General features: G+C 36.8%; 1 protein-coding gene and 2 long non-coding RNA genes across 3 annotated transcripts in view; 2 read left to right on the forward strand and 1 right to left on the reverse strand.

The window, feature by feature from the left end:
* Positions 1-1336: 1336 nt before the first annotated feature.
* The window catches only part of LOC137273248 (rap guanine nucleotide exchange factor 1-like), a 117807-nt gene continuing 95511 nt past the window's right edge, over positions 1337-23632 (forward strand). Inside the window, exon 1 of the mRNA XM_067805781.1 lies at positions 1337-1533. Within this exon, the coding sequence (XP_067661882.1) occupies positions 1506-1533 (28 nt within the window). The 5' untranslated portion in view covers positions 1337-1505. The remainder of the gene's footprint in view (positions 1534-23632) is intronic.
* On the reverse strand, positions 6627-9463 carry LOC137272266 (uncharacterized). The gene is made up of 3 exons (XR_010956080.1): positions 7464-9463; positions 7181-7309; positions 6627-6928 (listed from the first exon to the last, which is right to left on the reverse strand). It is a non-coding gene; the product is annotated as an uncharacterized lncRNA (long non-coding RNA).
* LOC137272267 (uncharacterized) lies at positions 10301-10697 on the forward strand. Its single transcript, XR_010956081.1, has 2 exons — positions 10301-10398; positions 10582-10697. It is a non-coding gene; the product is annotated as an uncharacterized lncRNA (long non-coding RNA).

Below are 23632 nucleotides of genomic sequence, written 5' to 3' on the forward strand. Positions count from 1 at the left end.
ACTTTTAAATATCATGTTGTTTGCGTCATATACCAAAGGAAAATATGCAATACATGTTGTATTACACTTTCTGAGTAAAGTACATATTCTAGCAGTCTTGTTTTTGTATGTAGTCCCATTTGGAATCCGAATCCGGAGCATAATAGATGTTACGTGTGACCCCTTTCTTAGAGGCGGAGACAAAAGTTAAGTCTAACATACCCAACGTGAATTCAGTGTCTAGCCAGGTTTCCGTTACACAAAACGATCACTGGGCAGAGACAACGCGTATCTCCTATCAGAGAACGACAGTACCCTAGGATGGCTTTGTGCATGATTCGAGTCCATGAGCACAAGGTTGCAAGTAACTCTGTTTGATACGGAAGGAATGTTGGAAGGGATCTTTGACGTTTACTCATTTCATTCATCACCCGAGCACAGATATGGTGTTAATGATACGATAATAAATATTTAATCAGCTCAATTCTGAGAATCTAACGTTTGAAATTTATCGCACGTCTAAGGGACGCAACTCGTCACTGCAAATGTCGGCACTCGAGCAAAGCGGAGCATTCATTGGAAGAAATACAGTACTATTTAAAGGGGAAATCTGTTCTTTCGCTGACAATTTACGGTTTAGGTCTAGAGGCTGATTGTTATACCGGGTGTGAAACTGAGCTAGTAGGGTGTCTGGGTACTCAATTCCCGTCTATTTAATATAAATGATGAATGTTGAGCTTGCAGGAAAAGCTAGCTTCAGATAAGCTGATTGGGTTTTTGCAACTTTAATGTTCCTTTTACCTCTGAAATCCATCCAAACGGATTCTGGTTAATGGGGGTATCTATCACCTCCAATCTAGTGTGCCTTTAAAATATATTCTTGCGTATATTCTTTAGGTAACATTATTTAAAAAGCCCAAACTCTAAAAACAACTGGTGAGAAACCAATTTAACCTGGTCCAGGGCTGTCGGTTAATACATGATGGAGTTATGATATGCTGGATAATCGATGACCGTGTTGAACTTAATATCGATCTTTTGACGTTTTAAATAGTTTTATGAACAAAGCACGAAAAAAGGAACTGATCAAATACAAAGAGGTTAACAAGACCAAAATATTTCTAGTCACCGTCATGGATATGAAATATATTTTAATTTATATCATTCAAAACGTAATGTTTAATTTCATACAACACATATTTGAAGATCAGAATCCTTGTGTGAATTTTACATAATGGAACAAAGACGAATCCAGACGGTCAGGTTATTGACCGATTGCCCGTCACTCATATCGATTTTCTTTTTATCTCTGTGGCGACTCCGGATCCGCATCAATGTCCATTCCACATTTCATATTACCCCAACTACCTGTATTCTGTTATTGGTGTCCAACCTTCAAATATGAGACTGTTTTTATAAGTTTCAAAGCATCTGTTGACGCCTAGACGAAGAATGATTTGTGACCCTTATGTGTGGATCAGTTCCTAGGATTCTGACAAGACGTAAAAACCTATTTTACGAAGTAAATGTCATCAAGCGGCGAGGGTAAAGCAGGTGAGTGGTTGTCGCTTGTTTCGAGTGATCTGTTTATCGTCACACATGTCATCGCGTGGGACGTGTAAGTTAGAATGAAAAATGTTATTTGTTGAATCCACCCTAGACAGTTTGCCTATTCAGTGGATACATGTGATGCTGTTTTTTATATTTTTTATGTATCTTAATTGGCAATACTTACATCTGCATTGTCATTCTGACAATACGTCAATACAAGTCATAGGTGTTCGGTATGTTTCTTTATATGGTGTGTGTGTGTTGGCTCACATACATGCGTACATGCCTATATATCCATTTCATAAGTAAAATCAGACTGAACCTTCAAAGATAGTGGAGTTTCATTTTACCACAAAGCCTTGGAGTGTGAAAAATTGGCTGCATGTCTTAGGTTAAAGGAGGGCAGTCTCAAAGTTTGTCTACATACTGAAAACATATTGGGCTCCACATCATCTTTTAGATACCTTTTTTTAATAACTGGTTACACAAAGTTACAACTCTTCATGCTGACGTGGTGAGAAATTGTGTTTGGCCAATTCAACCAATTCCGAGATTTGGAGCACAGAGACTTGTTCCATATAGAAGGTTAGGTGAAGATTTGGAAAGATTTTGTTACGCATCCCAACCCTAACCCTATTTTTAACTTTTAATCATTGTGGTGAGTTCTCAAGTAATTGTGTACAGATTTGTTAATAATTGGGCTATAATTCATTGATATTATTTGGGATGGAGTGTGTGAGAAACGTTTATTTTCATGGAGAAGTATGTACAATGTGAATGATCCCAGTAAAGTCATATGTAGAAAACAGCAAAACAACATACTTGAGTTATAGCATTTTTTTAAACCATAGTTTTTTCAAGTTTTGTGATATAAATTTTATGGATGTACTTTTGGTTCAGATGTACATTATGAAATGGGGAAGTAATGTATTAGAATACATATGGGATATATGTACATGTAACAGTTCACTTATATTTGATAACAGTTACATTTAAAGGACATCTACTGTGATTGAATGTGGTGAATCCTGAGCAAAAATTGACTGCCCAATCAAGAAGAAGGCTTCTCATTTTTTCTAGCAATTAATAATCAGCTTTCTTAAATATCTCAGTTCCATATCTTTACTCTCTGGATCCAAAATTTTCAGTGTTAGCTGAAGAAAACGCATGGTGAGCACCCCTTTGGGTGAACAGGATTAATAACATCCATAAAAACTTAATACTACAGCGTCATGGTTTTACCATCATTTTTCAAGTACAAGAATGAGATAAGTTGGTCGGAATATGCAGCCCTCGTGCTGTGTCACGCTTGATAGGGAACAACGTTTTGTGAACTGTGCTCGTGATTTTTTAACTCCTTGCTCCTTGACCTAAGGGACAAAACTTTCATGTTTTGTTACCCACAGCATACCACTAAAATACTCATCACACTGTGATATACTCAAGTGCTAACATGAACTGAACACTGCAGCAACCTTACTTAAGGAATAGAGTTTTCTTATCAATGCCTATGTTAAGATGTCTCAAGTGAGTGAGTGAGTGAGTTTAGTTTAACGCCGCACTCAGCAATATTCCAGCTATATGGCGGCGGTCTGTAAATAATCGAGTCTGGACCAGACAATCCAGTGATCAACAACATGAGCATCAATCTGAGCAATTGGGAACCGATGACATGTGTCAACCAAGTCAGCGAGTCTGACAACCCGATCCCGTTAGTCGCCTCTTACGACAAGCATAGTCGCCTTTTATGGCAAGCATGTGTTGCTGAAGGCCTATTCTACCCCGGGACCTTCACGGGTCAGATGTCTCAAGTGTGTAACAGATGGGAACTGCAGTTGAGACTGAAGAAGGTCAAGAACTACGCTGAAGTTGGTGGTGACTTTTACCAGAAATATCAGCCATATGTCACTTGTAATATACAATTTTGATTGTTTTTAAAATTTACATAATGATTAAGAAGCTGCACAAAGGGTTAAAAAATCTCAACTCCCGATGCCCGGGAAAGTCAGTATTCCTTTTGGGAAATAAAATAATAGTATCTTACTTAATGCTTGTCTGTGGGCTACTAGATAATTTCTGCTTATGGTTTCAAACTGCATTAATCTAGATTTAATTTCATATGTGTTGAAAATGTAGCTATTAAATTTCACAATGATGGTAAAGTAGAGTTATCTTTCTTCGTTATCTATCGCTTCTTGATAAATAGTCCAGTAAACATTAACATTATATTCCACGTTGATGTATTCTTTCACAATGTCATGATCATAATTGTGTTTTAAAAATTAGAGCAAGTGGAAAATTAGTCAGGACAAGTTACTTTCTTAAAGAAAAATATTTCTTTAAAAAAGTACTGAACCCCTGTTCACTTCTCCCTCATCAGAACGTACTGTATGATCTATTTTGTCCATGTAATACATTGTAAATAAAGAAGACATAAGTGCTTAAATATTCAAAAGACATTTCTGTTTAGAGTTGATTGTACATTAACAGCTGTATATGCATACATGTGATTGGTGGCACTCAACACAAACTCATGCAGAGACAAGTCAATTAGGTATCTATACGATAAATTCAAAATATGGAACTAAATCTGACATCCATTTATTACTGATCAATCAGTCTTCAGGACAATGTTTTGAATGGACATGTCTGGGAGAAATTCTTCATGTTATCAACTACTGTTGAGCTGTGTCCCAAAAACTGATGATAACCCATCTACACATTCATCATTAATGTTATGACAGCAAGAATAGCTGATGGATCAGCTTCCTAAGGATTTGGCTAATAATAGTCTTTGATGAAGAAGTCAATTTACCTGCTTCCACTGTGGGTATGTGAAGCTTCCCTCCTGCCAGTTTACTCAGCAGACAAGAATAGAGAGCAAGATAGGTACTATTTTGGTGAGCTTTACCTTACTGGACATACAAGGTTGGCGTGTGGGATGATAACATTGCACATGGCTTGGCAGTGTGTGTAGATATATCACCAGGCCTCTTCCACGAAGCATTGCGCTTATTTGGTCCTAGAAATGCTGTTATTTAAAAATATATTGTACAGAATAAAACATAGGGCCAGATCAAACCTTAAATTCAGAGCTACGACAGTCTGGACTTGAATTAGATTCATTTTTAAATTTATTCTTTCTTTTGCGTCGATGAGACAGACTTTGATGGCTGAAACTTTGACAGAGTGATATGACAGTTGAAGGGTTGGGGTTGTTTGAAAGAACAATGACCTTGACAAGACTTACAAAGTTTGCCAAAACAATTGTTATGTTTATTATGGTTCTTTTTATGAGTGTTCTCTTTCTTCTTCAAACAGTGGGCATTCTTGGCCCTATTTACTCACTCACATATTTGCAGCTACCATATATTCGTTCAGGTTGTCCTATTACAAGTTTGTGGAACTCTACAGAGCTAGTCAAGACAGAAGCAGGAAATCATACTGAAACTAGTGTTGTGGATGTGGCAATTATATTGCACAACATCCAGCAGGTGACTACAGTTTATTGTATAGTCGTTTATAGGCATTTGTCCTCCAAAGAAAGTGTACACCAATTCTCTATAGCTTAGACTTCAGTGAGTGAGTGAGTTTATTTTTGTGCAGCACTCAACAATATTCCAACTATATGTCAGTCACCTGTAAATAATTGAGTCTTGACCAGGCTGTCCAGTGATCACCAGCATGAGCATCGATCTTCATGATTAGGTACCGATGACATGTACAGGTCGGTAAGTCTGACCACCCGATCCCATTAGTTGCATCTTAATTGAAGCATTATCTTACCTCACTCATGAAAGTCGTATTTTATTTCAATGTACTCTGCTTACAGACGATGTATTTGTTTTCAATGTACTCTGCTTACAGACAATGTATTTTTTCAATGTATACTGCTGGGAATGCCGAACTCATTTGGTTCTTCATGGTAGTACTTCTTTATCTCGAATAAAATTGAATCACGCATGCAGCACAGAAATTACCGATGTTTTGCTATTGAAAGTGAATGGAAGTTTGATATCTCTGAATTTGATTTCCTTGTGTCATCTGCATGATGACAACGAAACGATTTGCCTCACATTCAAAAGTACCAGTGCTTCAAACGGTTCAAGATGAAAATTCAGGTGTTCGGTAAGATAAATACGTTGTTTACTGGTCCCTTGGGGTCCATGGGCTCATATACCCTCGAGGTTTGTTTACCTCAAGGGTAAATGAGCCCATGGACTCCTCGTGACCAGTGAACAACTTATATTGTCACCTTTTGTGGCAAGCATGGGTGGCTGAAGACCTATTCTACCCTGACTTTGCATGGGGCTCAGACCTCAGAAGCATCATCATGGTGTAGAACTATGTGTGTGGCAGGATGCTGCAGGAAACGGGTCACAATGAATTGATATCACTACACATGGAAGCCCAGTGTAGGTTATAGAATCAGCCAAATGGACCAGACCAAAGGGCCATGCTATCAACGAATCTCAGTGCAAAACTGTGTCAGAAAAATTACAGATAAACATAGTTTTTATGAAGTTGAATGTCATAAGTGAATGATGTGATAAATAGAGGTAGTCATATTATGAGGTAATAGAGATTAAATATGTTCGATTTGTTTCTTAGTATAACCATGCTACATGCATCAACTTGTTGAGACTTGAAATGCACAGCAAAAATAACTTGGTTTCCGTTCTTGCGGAAACCTGATGGATACTGGGTAATGTAGGTTTCCGCTAGGTTTCAGTTTCAGGAAACGCGCAATGAGAGTTTCCGCATAGTTTCCACAACTGAAACTAACAAGTCTTAGTTTCCGTCATGTTTCCGTCAACTGAAACTGTAGTTGGAAGTTTCCATTTAGTTTCAGTTTACTGAAACCTTTATAGCTGGAGTGAGTAAGTTTCTGGTCTTGCGGAAACCTTGTGGATCTTGGGTAATGTAGGTTTCCGCTAGGTTTCTGTACAAGGAAGATGACAATGAGAGTTCGCTTAGTTTAGAAAGCTGAAATATGTTGTATTATCTTGTTATATTTATTACATATTTATTTGAACAAAAAACAAACGCTGGAAATATTATGATCCAACTGTTTCATTTCTTAGAAAAGCTCACATTTTAATGCAACAGGGCAGTTGCAGTAGTACACAATTCGCTGTATTAAGAAACTGGGGCGCTCAGAGAAGAGTAACAGAATTCTCTGCACACAAGCATTGCTCAGGAAGTTGGCACACTGAATGAAGACGAGCTAGTCACTACACAAAGTGCTTTGTTCTTCTGTAGATGTTTGTTGCTGTATGCGAGTCCTGGTTAATATCTGGCGAAACATCTGAATCCGAATCAATCAGGCTCTCACATTGTGGTGGTAATAGCTCGCAAACCTTGAATGTGCTGTTAATATCTTGGTCACTGTCAGTGTCTGGAAAGGAAAAGGACATTCAGTTTGAATCATCAATTCAACTGAGAGACAATTCAATGAATGAAACACAGCAATATATATGATAATGCAGATAACATGTATTACAAATATTAAATACGTATTACCATTTGCTCACTTTCAGTTATTACAGTTACATGTATGATACATACATTAAATATATTAAACATGGATAGCAAAGTGACAGTGCAAACTCGATTTTTAGTGAAATCTAAAAATTCTTTGATGACTAACCTGATGAAACATTTGTCATTCACCCGAAAAATCTTTACAAACTAACGAACATCTTGTTACGGAGATGGAGATAACGTGTTTTTTTTGAAACAGACGTCTGGCAGTGAGGACAGAAAAGCCGTATTTCTCCTGGAATTTTAAATATATATGTATATATTATGCTTGAATCCATGTACAGTTACACTTTGAGTGAGGTCAAAAAGGTTTGTTGTATGTATTAACATAGTGTCAGCTTCATTATAAAGCTATATGAATAATATTGTTATAAAAGAGATTCCCTTACCGGGCATCATTCTCCGAGTTTGTTGGTCCACAATCCATATCTGTAAATCAAATAACTGACACAACGATACTTTCAGAAATATGAAACTTGAGGTGTGATGATAATGTCAATGCATTGTAGGGCTAACACATGCAACATGTACTGATGGACAAGGTTTTAATGGTTATAAAACAAATATCAAACCATGAAACTGATTAACTGGTACAACTGCATACACAGAACTGACACAGAACATAAGATACTAGATAATTTGATGAACTAATAAATGTATGATGTGACTTGGTTGAAATATTTCTGGAGTACAGATTATATGAATAGATATAACGAAGACATATATGCGGAATATCTCTGGGTACCCATGTTAAAACAAATATTGTAGAAACCAACCATATTTCAGAAACGTATTTCTCGTGATTTTAGGCTGTTTTTCTTGACAATTACTTGTCGCAATGTCCACAAAGAACTGTGTCCCTGCAGCAGAAAGTGCCACGAATAGTCTACAGAAATTATGCATGTACAAATCATAGCCAAAGGGTCAGTGGGATTGTGCTTCATTCTTCATTCACATTGACAAATGAATTAAGGTTTCAAAGAAATCGTGACACATCACCAAATTATATTAGTAATAGTAGTAAAGTTAACTTAAAGGGTAGATAGGGATAGTACATCTGGGTGTATAACTGAAAAGAACAAACAATTTTGTGAGCACAGTGCGTAAATTACTTACATGGTACGTGTGTGTGTGTGGGGGGGGGGGGGGGGGGTCCATCCAGCAGAAATATATCCGGATACTACCTTCTCCTGACAGGATTTTAGAAAATAACTTATTTGCCACAATAAAGTTTCCCATGAGTGCTAAATCAGTAGGACTCATGACGCTCGGGCATGTTAAAGTAAGGTGAACATGTTTTCACAATTAATCACTGTTAATAATCACAAGGTCTACATATTGATGTTTGACACTGAGAAAAAGCAATCAGTGAAGCTAATGCGATGAAAAGACTGCTAAAACCATAACTGCTCACTGTTGTCACTTTGAGTACTTACATTCAATCCGCTGAATTCCACTTTTCACACTCCCCTTTGATGTCGGCAATGTAAACAAATAAACGAATGGCGACAGGATCACGTCCACGCGAGACTATCTAATTGTTAACAAAACAACTCACAACAGGGTATACCTTCCTCTTTTGTTGTAGAACGAGGAAATCTACTGTCAAATGGTCACATTAGATTTATTTAAAAAAACACAATGACAAAACTGTCTATTTCCCGTGAGTGCTAGCGAGACGCCATCTTGTTTGGCGGGTAGGAACAAATTTGTTTTCCTAGCAATTATTTTTCAAAACTTTAAGCATAAGATGGCTGCGTCGTGTAAACTTTGCCATGGCCACCTCATTTTCCCCAAAAGCACTCGACGAAAGAATTCGCGACTTGGAGAAGAAAGCAGAGAACGGATGCGAGCAACTCGGAGTACCTCGGATGTGTCAGGTAAGACCGAGGGTATTTTATTGTAAATAACGTTTAAAGAAATATTGCGTTAATGACAGAAATCCGGATAGATTATAAAGTTTATCCCGCGAATGTATATTTTCGCTCGTATTATTTTTAAATGTTATCGTTAAATCTAAGTAAAATAGGCCTGAAAAATAAGTTTGTTTATATTCCATTTCAATAGATCGACATGGTATAGAATACACCAAGCTTGTATTTGTAAGTAACTATCTTAGTACTAACCACAAGTATTTATTTAAGTTTAAAGGGGCAGACTTTTGATTTTAGTGCTCCTGTTAATAGTTTGCAAATTTTAGCGTTGCAACTCGGTTAACACTTGTACAAAAGGTGTGTGTGTGTGTGTGGGGGGGGGGGATGAATTACGATCTGCATCAAAAAGATCCGCCATATGTAGTGGTTCACTCATGGGTTTACTGGGTATTGCAAGATGTATTTCACCAATTCAGATATATTTTAAAGAATGATAAAAATTATGGGCTTTTACAATGGCAACATTTCGGTGTTATTAAATGCAATCCTGGATCATTAGTGAAATGAAATTGTTTACCCCCAAATTCGCTCAGAGGGGTCAGATGTGTTTCTGAACTATTTGAGGCAAACACTAAATTCATATAAGAAACTGTTAGCTCTGCGTAGGATACATTTAAAATTTCATGTAATTTTTCAATAATTTAATACATACGTGTTGAGCATAATCATATATATACCTGTTATATTTAACGTATTTGATTTAATCTTTTAGGCTGTTGTGAGAAAAATCTGGACACGACTGCTCCTGGAGGATCACCCTTGTCTATCGAAGGTATGTGCTCATGTTACTAGGTAATTTCACTTTGAATATTTCATTAATTCACTTCCCTACGTACGTTTTCTCAAAATGAAAAATACATGAAAGTATCATTTGCAAATGGATTTGAATAGCCGGTAAACTAAATCAGTTTAACATTACACCTGTGTGAAATTGCCATCAAACTGACCCCTTGATTTTACAATGCTTAATTGCTGCAAGGTTATGTCATGTGATATAACTTCTTTTATCATGATCTTTATGTCAAGCTGTTCACTTACCGGTTGCATAACTTTGGCAAACAGGATGTACATAGAATTTGCACGAAATAACACAAAGGATGGTTAGCCTTTTTGGAAGTTATTTTAAATCATTTAACTACAAAATGGTAAACTTTCAGAACAATATATGTATTCAAAGTTATAAATCTGCAGTTTACTTGGTTGTATAATTTTCACTGACGATCGTTAATTTTAATAGACATTGTATTGAATGCATGATTGAATGAAGTGCAAGAAAAATGACATTTGTTTTTATTTCAGTAAAGCCGATGACGAGGACTCTATGAATATAGTAGTCAAAGAAACAAGTGACTATATCACGACCAAGGATGGTCAATAGGATCTTGTGAAGGTAATTTTCACTCACCTGCCTGTCATTATAAATAGTTAATGATTTAAATAATAGTGTAAAGACAGATTTATGGATGTTAACTTCAGTAACCAAGCCAGCATGGCATATATAAATACCTTTGCCTAACAGATGAACTAAAATGCGTGAAACATGCTGTATAGTACTTTAAACATTTATTTTCAGAAGCGCTTTGTAGAGTGTGTAGAGTGGCGGAACAGGCGTGATGATCTCAGTAGACAAGAAACCGGAAAGAAAGTGTCACACAGAACAGCAGCAAACAAAAACAAAAAAACCAAAAAGAATGAAATCCGTAAGTATATCTATTCGAATAATAACATGTAACAATTCTTCTCATTACAATGTGTGACAGATTCTAAGTTCCGGAAATATACATTTAAACTGTTTACGGATTATTGCTTTTTACATTCTTAAGATATGTAACACATGATTCAGATCATAATTTCATAAATCATAACATAAGAATCAAGTCAGTTAATGGTGATATATAAACATGTTATTACACTTCAGTGACTTCATGTCACTTCAGAGCAACAGATTGTGTGTCCATAAGAAAATGGGATATGTCATTAAATGTGATGAACTGCTTAACTTGTGTTGGGGTGATTAATGAAGTAAATAATTTTTCACGACACTTCCTTTTTAATAATTTGCAATCCATCTTGGCATTATGGTTTATCTGTTGATTGATTTTTGTTTAATTTTCAGAAAATTGCACTGCGCATGAAAAGCCTGAAAACTATTGACTGGCCAGATCGACGAAAGGAAAGGGTTTCAACTATACTTACCTTGGAAATGACTTCACCAGTTGTGAGTGATGAAGAAGATGCCAATTCATTGCTCTCTTACCCCTTTACCTGGGAGTCTAAACTCAAGATGTCTGCACTGGACTCAGCCACAATTTTCAACGCCACCACCAAAGCTAAGGCCAACATGAAGACCAGGATGCGGCATCCAACCACAATGACAGAGATATCCGCTCAAGGATGCCCAAGTGGGCTAGTAAATAGCTAATCGATCACATGAACGTAATTTTATCTGTGATCAACTAAATTTGAATTATTCTCAATGTAAAACTTTAATAGTTTTGATATTCTGATTGTATTTCAATTAATACAATTTTATTCAATCTTAATTTTTATCTATTTTCCAAGAGACCTTTATTTACTTTAAATACATTTTTTGTACTTTCAATGTAACCTAAGTTCTTTATTGCATTTTATTTCATTGTTGTATTGTATTGCATGGTGTGTGTTATTATATGTTTAGCATTGACTGACTGGGGTGTGTTTTTCTGTGTCAGCGTGAGGAGGTGCAGGAGGAGTCAAGGGATGCAACTGTTATAGCATGTTTTTAGAAATATTTTTGTCATAAGTGACAAATATTGATCTGTTATCTAGTGCTATATCTTTTTATTATTTATTAGATAAATGTTTGATCCATATTTGTCTGAAAATAAAACAGTGAATCTTATTGTATCTTTTGTTTTTCTTTATGTATACGTGATGATTGTACACAAACTCCTTATATTGTCTTTGCCAACCAGGAGTAACAAGAATGTTATATGCAATGACACACATTGAATGACTCCTGTGAACCCGAGTAAATGAAATGCTGTGGAAAGTTTTCTGGCAACAGAAACTCTGCGGAAACCTGATGGAGTCTTGGTAACTGAAACTCTGCGGAAACCTGATGGAGTCTTGGTGACTGAAACCCTGCGGAAACCTGATGGATCTCTAACTTAACTGAAACTCAACGGAAACTTGTTGGAGCATGGGTAACGGATACCGTGCGGAAACCCTTAGAAAGTGGGTAATTGACAGTTTCCGTCATTGCGGAAACTCAGTGTAAAAGAACGGAAACTCACTGGATTCTTGGTGGAAACTTAAGTTTCAGTCCACTTTCCATCAGGTTTCCGCACTGCGGAAACCAGGTTATTTTTGCTGTGATGGAAATCTAGTAAAATACAATCTGGTTCTGATTTACCCATTTTCTGTGTGATTAGCCTCAGGAATGGCTACATCAATGCAAAGAGTATTACTCTGTAACAGTGATTTGTTAATCAACATACATATTTGTTAATTACACTATTATTGGCAATGGAACTTCCCAGACTAATGACCAGTGTTTTCCACTACGGGTCAGAATGTCCTGTAATCATGCCATACATATTGGTAAGTAGATATGTAATATAGGTTTCAATACATCCGGCAGCAATACTGACTGCAAAAATATCACTTATTTGGCATTGCTGCAATGGAAATGCCAATCAACTTCAGTATTGCTTGGCACTTGAGAAAGGACTGGGTAATGACGTTCTCAAAATACCCAAGTCATTGATTCCTTCGTGATCTGTTTAGACATTTTTGGAATATTGATCTGGCTGGGATATTGCAAGAAGTAGTCATCTGAATCTAAAAAAAGACCTCAGCAAATGTGGAGCCTTACATGAAGTTGAGACGAGGTGTGAATATTACTTGCTTTGCAGAAGTCTTGCAGTTAAATCGAAAAGTCAGACTTCCTTTAGACATTGCAATGAAATGGGATTATCTTTAATGCTCGATTACTTTAATTTTTCTGTTTTGTACTACAAGTAGGCCCACAGAACAATGGGTTGAGGGTTTGATAGTTTGAAGAAGTATTAGTGTACAGTTAGATCCAAAAGGCAAACTTGCTTTAGATATTTATCTGAAACTGAACTTTATTTGCTTTCTGAATAAAATGTAAAATTTTCTTTTTCTGAATTACCGTACTTCAAATTTGTTACTTTCTACTATAAACAGAACTACAGAACAGACCTTTGAGATTTGGGGTTGGGGGTATTTATTGTCACTGATATAATTCATTAATATACTTGTATCTGTCTAACAGTTTGCAACAGTCAATCCTAAGTGTTCATAAACCCCTTGATGCTTACATTATTAGGTCCATCTGTAGTTATCTTGACTGTGGAGAAAAAGGGTGAAGGTTGATGAGGTAACACTTTTTATGAGGTAACACTTCAGGGTTTGGTTACACATAATTGTCATTCACAGTTCTCATATGTTCTGAGGATAATTTATGTTTTCTCCTAAGGGAGCTGAGAATGATGGAACCAAAGCTAATGACATCATGCTGTCTGACTATTGTGACCCATGGAGTATATGCTGTGTTGAGGTTTCGCTTTGCTAGGAATCATGTACAAGTTTGTTTATAATACATTTAGAGTGAGTGACAGACTAACATCTAGTCTGTAAAATGAAAGTTTGCCGAAAATGATGCAAACTGGTAGTTAACATTATATGGTGATTCATGATCAGCCAAGTTACCAAGCCTAAACAAATCATCTCCATTGTCCCCTCTAGAAGGAAGCATAGTTTCAGAGGAACTGTTCTATTTTTGACTGGTTGGCTGGTTGGTTGGTTGGTTAACACTACACTCAGAAATACTCAAGGTATATGACAACAGTAAATAATCAAGTTTGGACCAGATAATCCAGTGATCAACAGTATGAAAATCCATACACAAATGGGATACAATTGTCATGTGTCAACCAAGTCCGAGATCCTGACCACTGGATCCCATGAGTCACCCTTTACATCAAGCATGGATTCTGAAGACCAGTTCTGAAGACCAGTTCAAACTCTGATTTCATGGGTTCTATTTTGGTGTCCAATAGAGCTATATGACAGCAGCCTTCGAATATTCAAGTCATTGGCAATAACCTGTAATAACCAAGTCACAGAAAACCTGATAATTCCGTCAATAATAAGATGTCAAGCAGGGATGTTTTTCTATTGAACAAAGGAAATTGAAGAGTATCAGTTTCAAGACACATTTGCATAATTTGAAATTAAGGTCTTTATGTTTCATTTCTTTTCAAGATGAAAGAATCTTTCAAAGTTTTCAAAGATGTTAATTAATGATTTAATCCCAAGAATAATTTGTTTTATTTGAGATAGGGCTTTTAATTTGCTATCTCCATACTCTTTATGAGGTTAGATGGATGGCTCTCACAATACAAAGGTGAAGTTGAATCATGCATTTCCAAGTGACACTTTATTAAATTTGAGTATAATTTCAGTTGACCCAGACTAAAAGTCACAAATTTTATTTTTAAACATTTGCAAAAACTATCGTTTGCATCAAGTCCATACCAAAAGGTGATGTGTGTCAAACGTTTATCATGTTTATAATTATTTGAGGGCATGGATTTGAATGCTGTGATCAGTAAGTATGCAGGGTAGTCTAGTGGTTAAACCATTTGCTCGTCATGGCACAGACCCGGGTGATGTGTGTCAAATGTATATCATGTTCATAATTATATGAGGGTATGGACTGGCCTATTGTGATCAGTTTGTAAGCAGGGTAAACTGTTTTATGTATTTGACTGTTTATCTCATATTGATAATGGTACAAATGGCAACATGCATCCTCCCCATTGTGTGTTCCCTAAATTGTTTTATAGTAAATTCAGCATATTGGACTTGATTAGACTTTTCAGGTATAATTTAATCTCTCTCTCTTTCTTTCTCGCTCTTTCTTTCTCTCTTTCTCTTTCTTTCTTTTTTTCTTTCTCTCTCTTTCTTTTTCTCTCTCTCTCTTTCTCTTACACACACACACACACATTCAGTGAGCAAAAACTACAAATGCAATGCCAGTGACAGACAGATGTTCTGGTGGTAGACATTTAGGTGATGTACAGCCAGTGATGTAGGTTGTACACAGACTCAAGGGAATCTAGCTGAAATGACTCTTAGAGGCCAGTGCTCCTGGGAGCTGTGTTTTGAATATGGAGTGGTGATCTGTATATCCTAACCAGAGAAGATATTTACTGTGTACTCTGTATATTGGTGGTGCTGCAGAAATTAGGAATTATCCTTAATTTAGTAAATTTTACTTACTAAATGGCTAAAATCTGAATTGATATGTGCTATTCAAAAGAAGTTAAGGAAATTCCAGTTTATTTATTTGACTATGATTCTGTTAAGAAATGCATAGTATATCCTTCCTATTGTTATTTTGATAGTAGATTGAGTATATTGGACTTGTTCTTTTTGGAGGCTAAATGGTTTTCTCATCACTCTTCACTTCACCAGGTTTAAATCCTGTGCACATTGAATTAAACCAGTTTCTGATGTGCTTAAATTGTTGGAATTTTGCTTAAAGCTGCATAAAACTAGCATCTCCCCTTTAACTCACTCACTCATTCACTCACTCACTCACTCACTCACTCACTCACAGATTAGACAAACCTGGAGTTCATAATGTGTAATGTCTGCATTTGATCACAAAATAATGATATGCAAATAGACATGTACATGCAAACTGACAAAAATACATTGAGTAATTAGTAAGGCTGCAACAAATCAACTGATACTATGAGGTGAATATGATACAGAGGATGAATATTGGGTTACAAGTCAAATATTCAGATTAATTTATCCCCCCAAAAGTCAGCAAGTGCCTAGAATGAATGTATTGTTCGTTGTATTCAGTCAAATAATAACAAAATATTTATTTGACATGTTTTGGCAGTGTTTACAATGTTCAATTTAATCCAACACAACAAGGCCCAGTGACCATATGGCTGTCACATTACATGTAATAGTGTGGGTTGTTTTCTAATCTGTTGTACGGACCCTGAAACAAAGATAGCCAAGAAAGCTCATGTAAGTCTAGAGTATGTCCAAGTCTAAATTACCACAGTTTCTGAAAATGAAAGTCACTTAGCTCCCGTTTATCATGTTATATGATTATTTCTTTATGAACATTTTTTTTCTGAAAAATATGTTCATTTCCTAGAATAGATGTATGTCTAGCTATTTTCCTGTCTGGGTTATAGTCCTGGATACATTCCATATTGCATATCTCATATTGATAAATAATGCTCAATCTCAAGGGAAAATTCTCCTTTTAAAGAATTAAAGAATACTAGTATTCAGTTCTATCGGTCATGAATAAGTAAATGAATCCTTTAGTGTTTTTATCATTTTTAGATAAATTCTTCATCTACACAAATACACATCTCATGTGAATCATTGAGACCTGAATTCTATCAAACAGAGATTGGTTATTGACAACACAGGACAGTAGGTCAGTGAGTAGAGAAATAAGGTGCCCTTCTCAAATACTCACTGGTCCAACAGTGCCATCTGTCAGACGTGTTTGGTCGTCTGCTGACTCGCAAAACTGACATCATAGGACAGTAGGTCAGTGGGTAGTGAAGCAAGGTGTCCTTCTCAAACACTCACTGGCCCAATCGTGCTGTCTGTCAGAGATGTTTGGTAAATCTTTCAATAACCTGACACAAAATTCAGACTGACTTTTGGCAATATGAACTATGCAGCAAACCCTTCCTTAACATACTGCTGGCCGTCTGCAATTCCGTGTTGGGATTACTGGGAACAGTTGATCCCCAGTAACCATGGTAGCTTATGCTTGTTATACACAGTTAACATAATGGATGGGACAGTTTGACTTGTTTGACTTCAATGTGATCAGTGCATAAAGTGCTTGCTTGTCTTGCTGAAGATCTGGGTTTGATTCCCTACATGGACCGAATGTGTGAAGCTAATTTCTGGTGTGTGCTGCTGTGATATTGCTGATGTGAAACCTTACCCATTCACCCAGTTGTTTGAATCTTATGCTTTGGGGTATTGGATTGACTGGTCCAGACCTGACAATTTTCAGACACTAGTGATAGTTAGGTAGTCAGCTTGAAGACAATATAAGAGTCTATGCCCAAATGTCGCCACTGTCAAAAATATAGAAGCTGATCATCCGTAAACTCTTGTCATCAACCACCAATTTCTAGAATGCCACTCAAACAAACCAGTAGTGATATTGCTGGAACATAGGTGTCTATTTTGGTAAACATAATTCACTACTGACTCATAGTGTTCTGATTATTTGAAATAATCAAAGCAGTCAATCACATTTTCTCATAATCAAACACAAACTATCTTGGAGCCATTCTTTTAGTTTTTGTAAAACTTGAAGATGAGCATATCTTAGAAGTTGTCAGGTCTTAAAAACATGCTTAATTGTTAGAAGACACTCACTACATGTACTGAAAAGTCATGACTGAATATTTCTTGAATGCTCTCCAGGCAGTTAATGTTAATGATATGTTAGTCACCACTCTATAGTAGCAAGTTACATCATTTCACATTAGATAGAAAATTTGCAAAAACAATTTGTCCGATTTCAAAATAAAATCAAAACAACAGCAAACCGTCTGATATTTACCTGCAATATCCTTACCTGCAATATCCACCTGAATAGGAAAATCTGAAAAGTGATGCTATCCAATGTTTTTAGGATGATTGCTCACTTATTAACTGTGAGGTTTCAGCCAATTCCCAACACAACTACTAACTGTCTTTTGTGAAAAAAACCTGTTCCTGGCATGACCTCTGCACCTGGCATGACCTCTGCACTTGTGATGTGGAATTTTGAAAACTGACATTCCAGATGAGTGAGTATGGTTTTACATTGCTTTCAGCAATATTCCAGCAATATCATGGAACAACCCAGATGAAGGTCCAAATGCTAGATGAAAGAGATGACTAATGGGATTGGGGGTCAGACTCACCGACTTGATTCAAAGGTTCATAAACAGATGCTCTTGATATCAACCACTGGATTGTATGGTCCACTCTATATTAGCTACAGAATTATGTCTTTTATTTGGAGCATTGCTGAGTGCAGCATTAAACAATAAAGATTAAAGGTCACATGCAACCAAAAAATCAAACATAATTAAAACACAATTAACACTTATTCATGACATCTAATATACATTGCTGCTTGTTAAAAACAAATAAACAAAATTATAAGCATACAATTGCGATTCAAAAGTGCAATATTTTGTACTTGGGCTTACTTCCCTCGAAACGGAGCCCTCAGGAGACCGAATCCAGTCGTAGCGGGTGGCTGTGCACTCAAGGGTAACGATGACTTCCAATTGGCTGGTTCATTTGCTGATACGCTGAGGGCTCATTGTGTGTACAGAAAGATGATCTTTTTGATGGGCCATTTATAAGTATGGCTAGTCACAAGAAAGTAAGATTCTTTATGGATAACAACTTCTTTTATTGTACTTGATGCATCGTTTCAGTATGGATTCATATACCGTTGTCAAACAAAATCATTTACACTAGAATAAGTTGTTATCCCTAGAGAATGTATATAGAGATGTTGGGTTTTGTAAATACACTTTCTCTGAATTTGAGTTCGATCAAATCAAAAATCATCTCAGCAGAGATGGTGAAGTACTGTGTGACTGGAAAGTGTCATTCGTTCAAGTACAAAGCAGGACTTGAAAGAGTTTGCACCAGTTTCCGTCAAATCCAGTCATCCGAAAAAATGGCTGTAGTTTGTTTGCAACGCACAGATATAAAAACTTGTCATGTGTACAAGTATCACACCTGCCTAATTACCTAATGTGGCAGAGACTGGACTCGGGTGCATGAGTCATAAAATAGTTTATTTTGTTTATGGCGTATAGCCTGATAGGTGTTAAGTTCAAATTGCATGTGGTCAATGATTGAAGCTGTCTATTGTATATTGTCTTTAGCAGACAGGCAGGCAGACATACAGGTGTCAATAAACCAGACATTGAGCGTTCTCAATGACAGAGGCTGCTTACTACAATCAACAAGTTTTTTTAATGTAACGAGTATACTATTTACTTGTTTGTGTACGCAACCAAGATTAGACTACTGCTCATGACGTCATACTTTGGGCATGCATACTGTTTCAAGTTCCACGAACCTATTCACTGCGCATGCGTTATGGGCGCAACGCAGCACAGCTGTTGAAACCAGTTTTCCCCCCAACGCTGGGGGGAATTTAGTGAATCGTTTGAACTCCGATTTCGCAGGCTTTTTTTTCATCGCGCTTTTTTTTTCAACTTTATAGACTGAATTGGCACTTTTCATGATTTGTTTTGGTAATTGCATACCTAAAGGTATCAGAATCTGCAAAGTTGTGTTTTACGTTGCATGTGACCTTTAATGTAGAAATGTTGTGGTTTTGTTTCTTGTAATTTGGACTACAATTTCCTCCTGTAAGTATTGTCTTATCACTTACTGCATTCTGCAATTAATAATTGATTTAACAATTTGCATGATTTGATGCATCGAGTAAGTAATCATTATGTCTAACCTGGATGAGGGCAATTTTGACAGAAAACACTGTGTCACTGTAATGTGCTGAACCTGGTAGCTTTAACCCTCATCCAGAGTGTTAGACACAATGAGTACTGATTGAAATAATCAAAGTTCATAAATGGTGAAATTAATAGTTAATTGCAAACAGCAGAATCTGATAAGACAGTACAGGAAATGGTCCAAATTTCAACCCAAACCACAGTATTTCTACATTTATCGTTCTGATTACCGGACCAGTCAGTTTGATCAATGTTTCTTGCCCAGTATCATTTTATCAGTCACAATTTTTTCGGATATAGTCAACGCCTCGTCTGTCCATCCGTCCCCCGTCCGTCTGTAATCATTTTGTTTCCAGAGCATAACTCAGAAATCGTACAGTTATTTTAGACCAGACTTGATAGATATAGTAATCTCAGCCTATGGTTATGCTTTTTGCTATTTACAGATTTTTGACCTTTATATTTTTTTTGTTTTTCCATGGATCATTTTGGTGTTAGTCTTACGGTGGGGTGGGCTTCGTTTCCAGAACAGAACTAAAAATCCGTTCAATATTTTTCTGCAAAACTTGGTAGATATATCAGTCAGAAGCTGAATTGGTGCCTTTTGTTTTGCACAGATTTTTGTGTTTTATTATGATATATTATTTTCTCGGTTCCATGAACATGTTGCTGACTTCGTTTCTGGAGCACAACTCGAAAACCATTTCATATCTTTCAAAAGATCTTGGCAGATATACGAGACAGATCTTGAAATGGTGACTTTTTCTGATTACAGATATATGGCATTTATATTTTTCATGAATTCCATGGAAACAATTCAGACTTGGTCTAAAAACACAATAAGTAACTGTCAGATGATTTGTCCTTTCAAACATTAGGGGCCGGGGGGATATGTCATCTTCCGATGACTTGTTCATATTTCATTTGTTTGAATTCACGTAACATAATTCCAGTCATATGGATAAAGTCAGTAAAGGTTTAAGATAGTTAGTAATTAATTTGTCTGAAAAAAATATGTTATTCTGAGACTTTAATCTAAGCAGTTCTTCCTGCAAGAATACATGGAACATTTGTTCAAGGCTAAGATCAGCCAGTCATTTTGATGACACTGTAGAGAAGTGAAGCACCACTGAAGTACAACATGGCAACTCCGACCCCCAGGATTTCCTTAATGACTTTGATAACCTTGTTAAAATCTTGCCGTTAACACCAGGGATGCACCTAAACAGGGAACATTTTTTGTTTTTTCATTGAGGCAAAACTGTTGGGTGACCTGAAGCTGGAACTAGAGTGATATGAGTGTTTAATTATCTGCTCACTCATATTGAGTGAGTGAGTGTGTTGAGTTTTTAGTCAGCACTCAGTAATATTCCAGCTATATGGCATATTTCTGTAAATGATCAAGTCTGGACCAGACAATCCAGTGATCAACAACATGAGCGTCGATCTGTGCAATTGGGAACCGATGACATGTGTCAACCAAGTCAGCTAGCCTGATCACCCATTGTCGCCATTTGTGGGTTGCTGAAGGCCAATTCTACTTCGGACCTTCATGGGTCCTGTTATATGAAGGTTGCCCAGAAATTATTGAGTCTGGGCCAGACAATCCAGTGACTGACATCATAAGCATCAATCTGTGTAATTGGAGATGGTGACTTGCATTAACCCAGTGACAGAACAAGACCACCTGACCCAGTTAGTCACGTCTTACGACAAACATGGGTTGCTGAAGACCTATGAATTGCCACAAAACCTCAAAAGAACAAAGCAGTCAGGTAAAGACTAAGACTGAAGCTGACCTATTTCTGAAGGTCACCAAAGAAGAATGTTAGCCCACAGTGGTATTAATTCATTAGGTTTGTGAGTACTCTATGTCATTATATCACAGTGGTAGTGACTGGAAAATAATGACAAGGCTTAGTCCCCTTGAACTGACACAAAAGCCATGATCGCCTCAAGTGGCGAGCTTTCAGCGGCCATTGTTAAGATGAAGATGGAGATCCCGAGTGGGCTTCTAGACTGACCATCTGGCTGACATGGATAGTTACAGTCATAATTAGTCCCTTTGATAGGCGCGTGGGGATTGCTGGGGCGTCATGAGGGGTGGAGTGAGGACAAGGACAAAGAACAGCGGAGACGAGGATTACTTCCTCTCAATATCCTGGAGGTGTGGTATGGACACCCTGTAAACATTAAACTGTCACGAAATGGGCATCTGATTAGAATTATCATAAATCACATTAATCGAACAAATGTCTTGAGCTAAAGACAGAAAATGTCATCCTGTATCCAGGACAAATTGTTTCATTGTGTTTGGAAGTAACTTAATACATTTTCAGTAATTGTCATGGAATTTGAGGTCATCAGATGTTTCAATAAATATACTCTACCTTTTCCTATATATCAGCTGATAAGTAGGTTCATCATATGCATATTATCACTAACCTATTTGGAATGTAAAATTTAATTCAATTTCTCTAAAATGTTAAATTTGAAATCTAGAGATTGAGATAAGCTAAGGTAAGGTAACAATATTCTCATGAACATTCACATATTGTATATACTCAGCTGTTATCAGTTATGTACACCAGTGAGCAATGTATTAAGGAAAGTCCTATGGATGATTGTGCATAGTTATCTATCTGTGTATTGCATTCATCATCATCACAGCTTTCAGTGCTGTGCATTCAGCCATAACATGTTAATATACTTGGTAGCAGGTAACTTAGTGGTTAAAGAGTTAAAGACTCGGGTTAAATTCCTCATATAGGTACAGTGTGTGAAGCCTCGCCATGATATTGCTGGAATATTAAACCTTACTCACTCACTCACTCACTCACTCACTCACTCACTCACTCACTCACTCACTCACTCACTCACTCACTCACTCACTCACTCACTCACTCACTCACTCACCAATATACTTGTTCTGGGTGTAGTGACTGTTATATCCTAACTGGGTTGATTAATACTCATGATGTTGATCATGGGATTGTTTGGTCCAGACATGAATATCTATAGACTACCACCATATAGCTGGTACATTACTAAGTGTGGTGTAGAAAACCAAAACAAAATTAATTTTGATCCAGTCATTCAAACTGCTGGCTGCTACCAGCTATGACCAGCTGACTATTACACAGCAAAGATAAAAACTGTGAGATTTCCAATCAAGGATTAGATAATTAAATCCCTGGTGTCCCCCACCTTGATACTGCTGGAATATTGCTAAAAGCGGTGCTAAAGTAAACTCACTCACTCTGTAAGTGTTTCAGTTTCCTGTGTACCAGTGTGCATATTGTTCATACTATCAGCCATTGGTTTGAGCCTGTTTTGAAGTTAGAGTCAGCGCTCTCTGTCATTTTGATATTTGTTTGATACTTTGTTAGGTTACTTCCAAATTTTGTGATTGTTTGGTTTTCTATTCTGAATTGACATTTTAATGACACTATATACACATGTTTACATCCATCCACTCATTGTCAGGTTCATGGTGATTTCAGCTGATACGTAACTAGCAGTTGATAGTGAGAGCATGTGTTCTAGCATACTACAGGAAATATTAATTTATTCCTGTTTCCATGGAAATGAATTTTTAAACTAAATCACCATACCAATTATCAATGCTTCATTATATCTCAGTATCTTATTCTTTCAGACAATGCCACAATATCTTGATAAAATCTGCTGCATTGTAACCTTTCCACAGACCAGGAAATTTCTGCTGACTTGGCACATTGTGCTGAGAGGAAACATTATGATGAGAAAGTACTAATTCTGGTGAATTTCCATAAACACACAGACACTCTGCCAGTAGGAGTGAACCAGGGCATGGTGGCAACTTCCTATGTATTGATCTACTGCATCATGGTACATTCAAGTGATGTATGGCTACGTCTAGGTGAACCATTTCATGGTCCACAATACAACACACACTCCCATGGCCTGTCTGTGGCTTCCTTATTGTTTTACCTTAAAAACTAGGCTATGTAGAATTGGTTCAGCTGTACAAGACTGTTTAGCATGCTTGCTGCCTCATACGATTGATATTGAAGCGACACT

Source organism: Haliotis asinina, chromosome 2 (genome assembly GCF_037392515.1).
Source record: "Haliotis asinina isolate JCU_RB_2024 chromosome 2, JCU_Hal_asi_v2, whole genome shotgun sequence".
In the NCBI taxonomy this organism is placed as follows: domain Eukaryota; kingdom Metazoa; phylum Mollusca; class Gastropoda; order Lepetellida; family Haliotidae; genus Haliotis; species Haliotis asinina.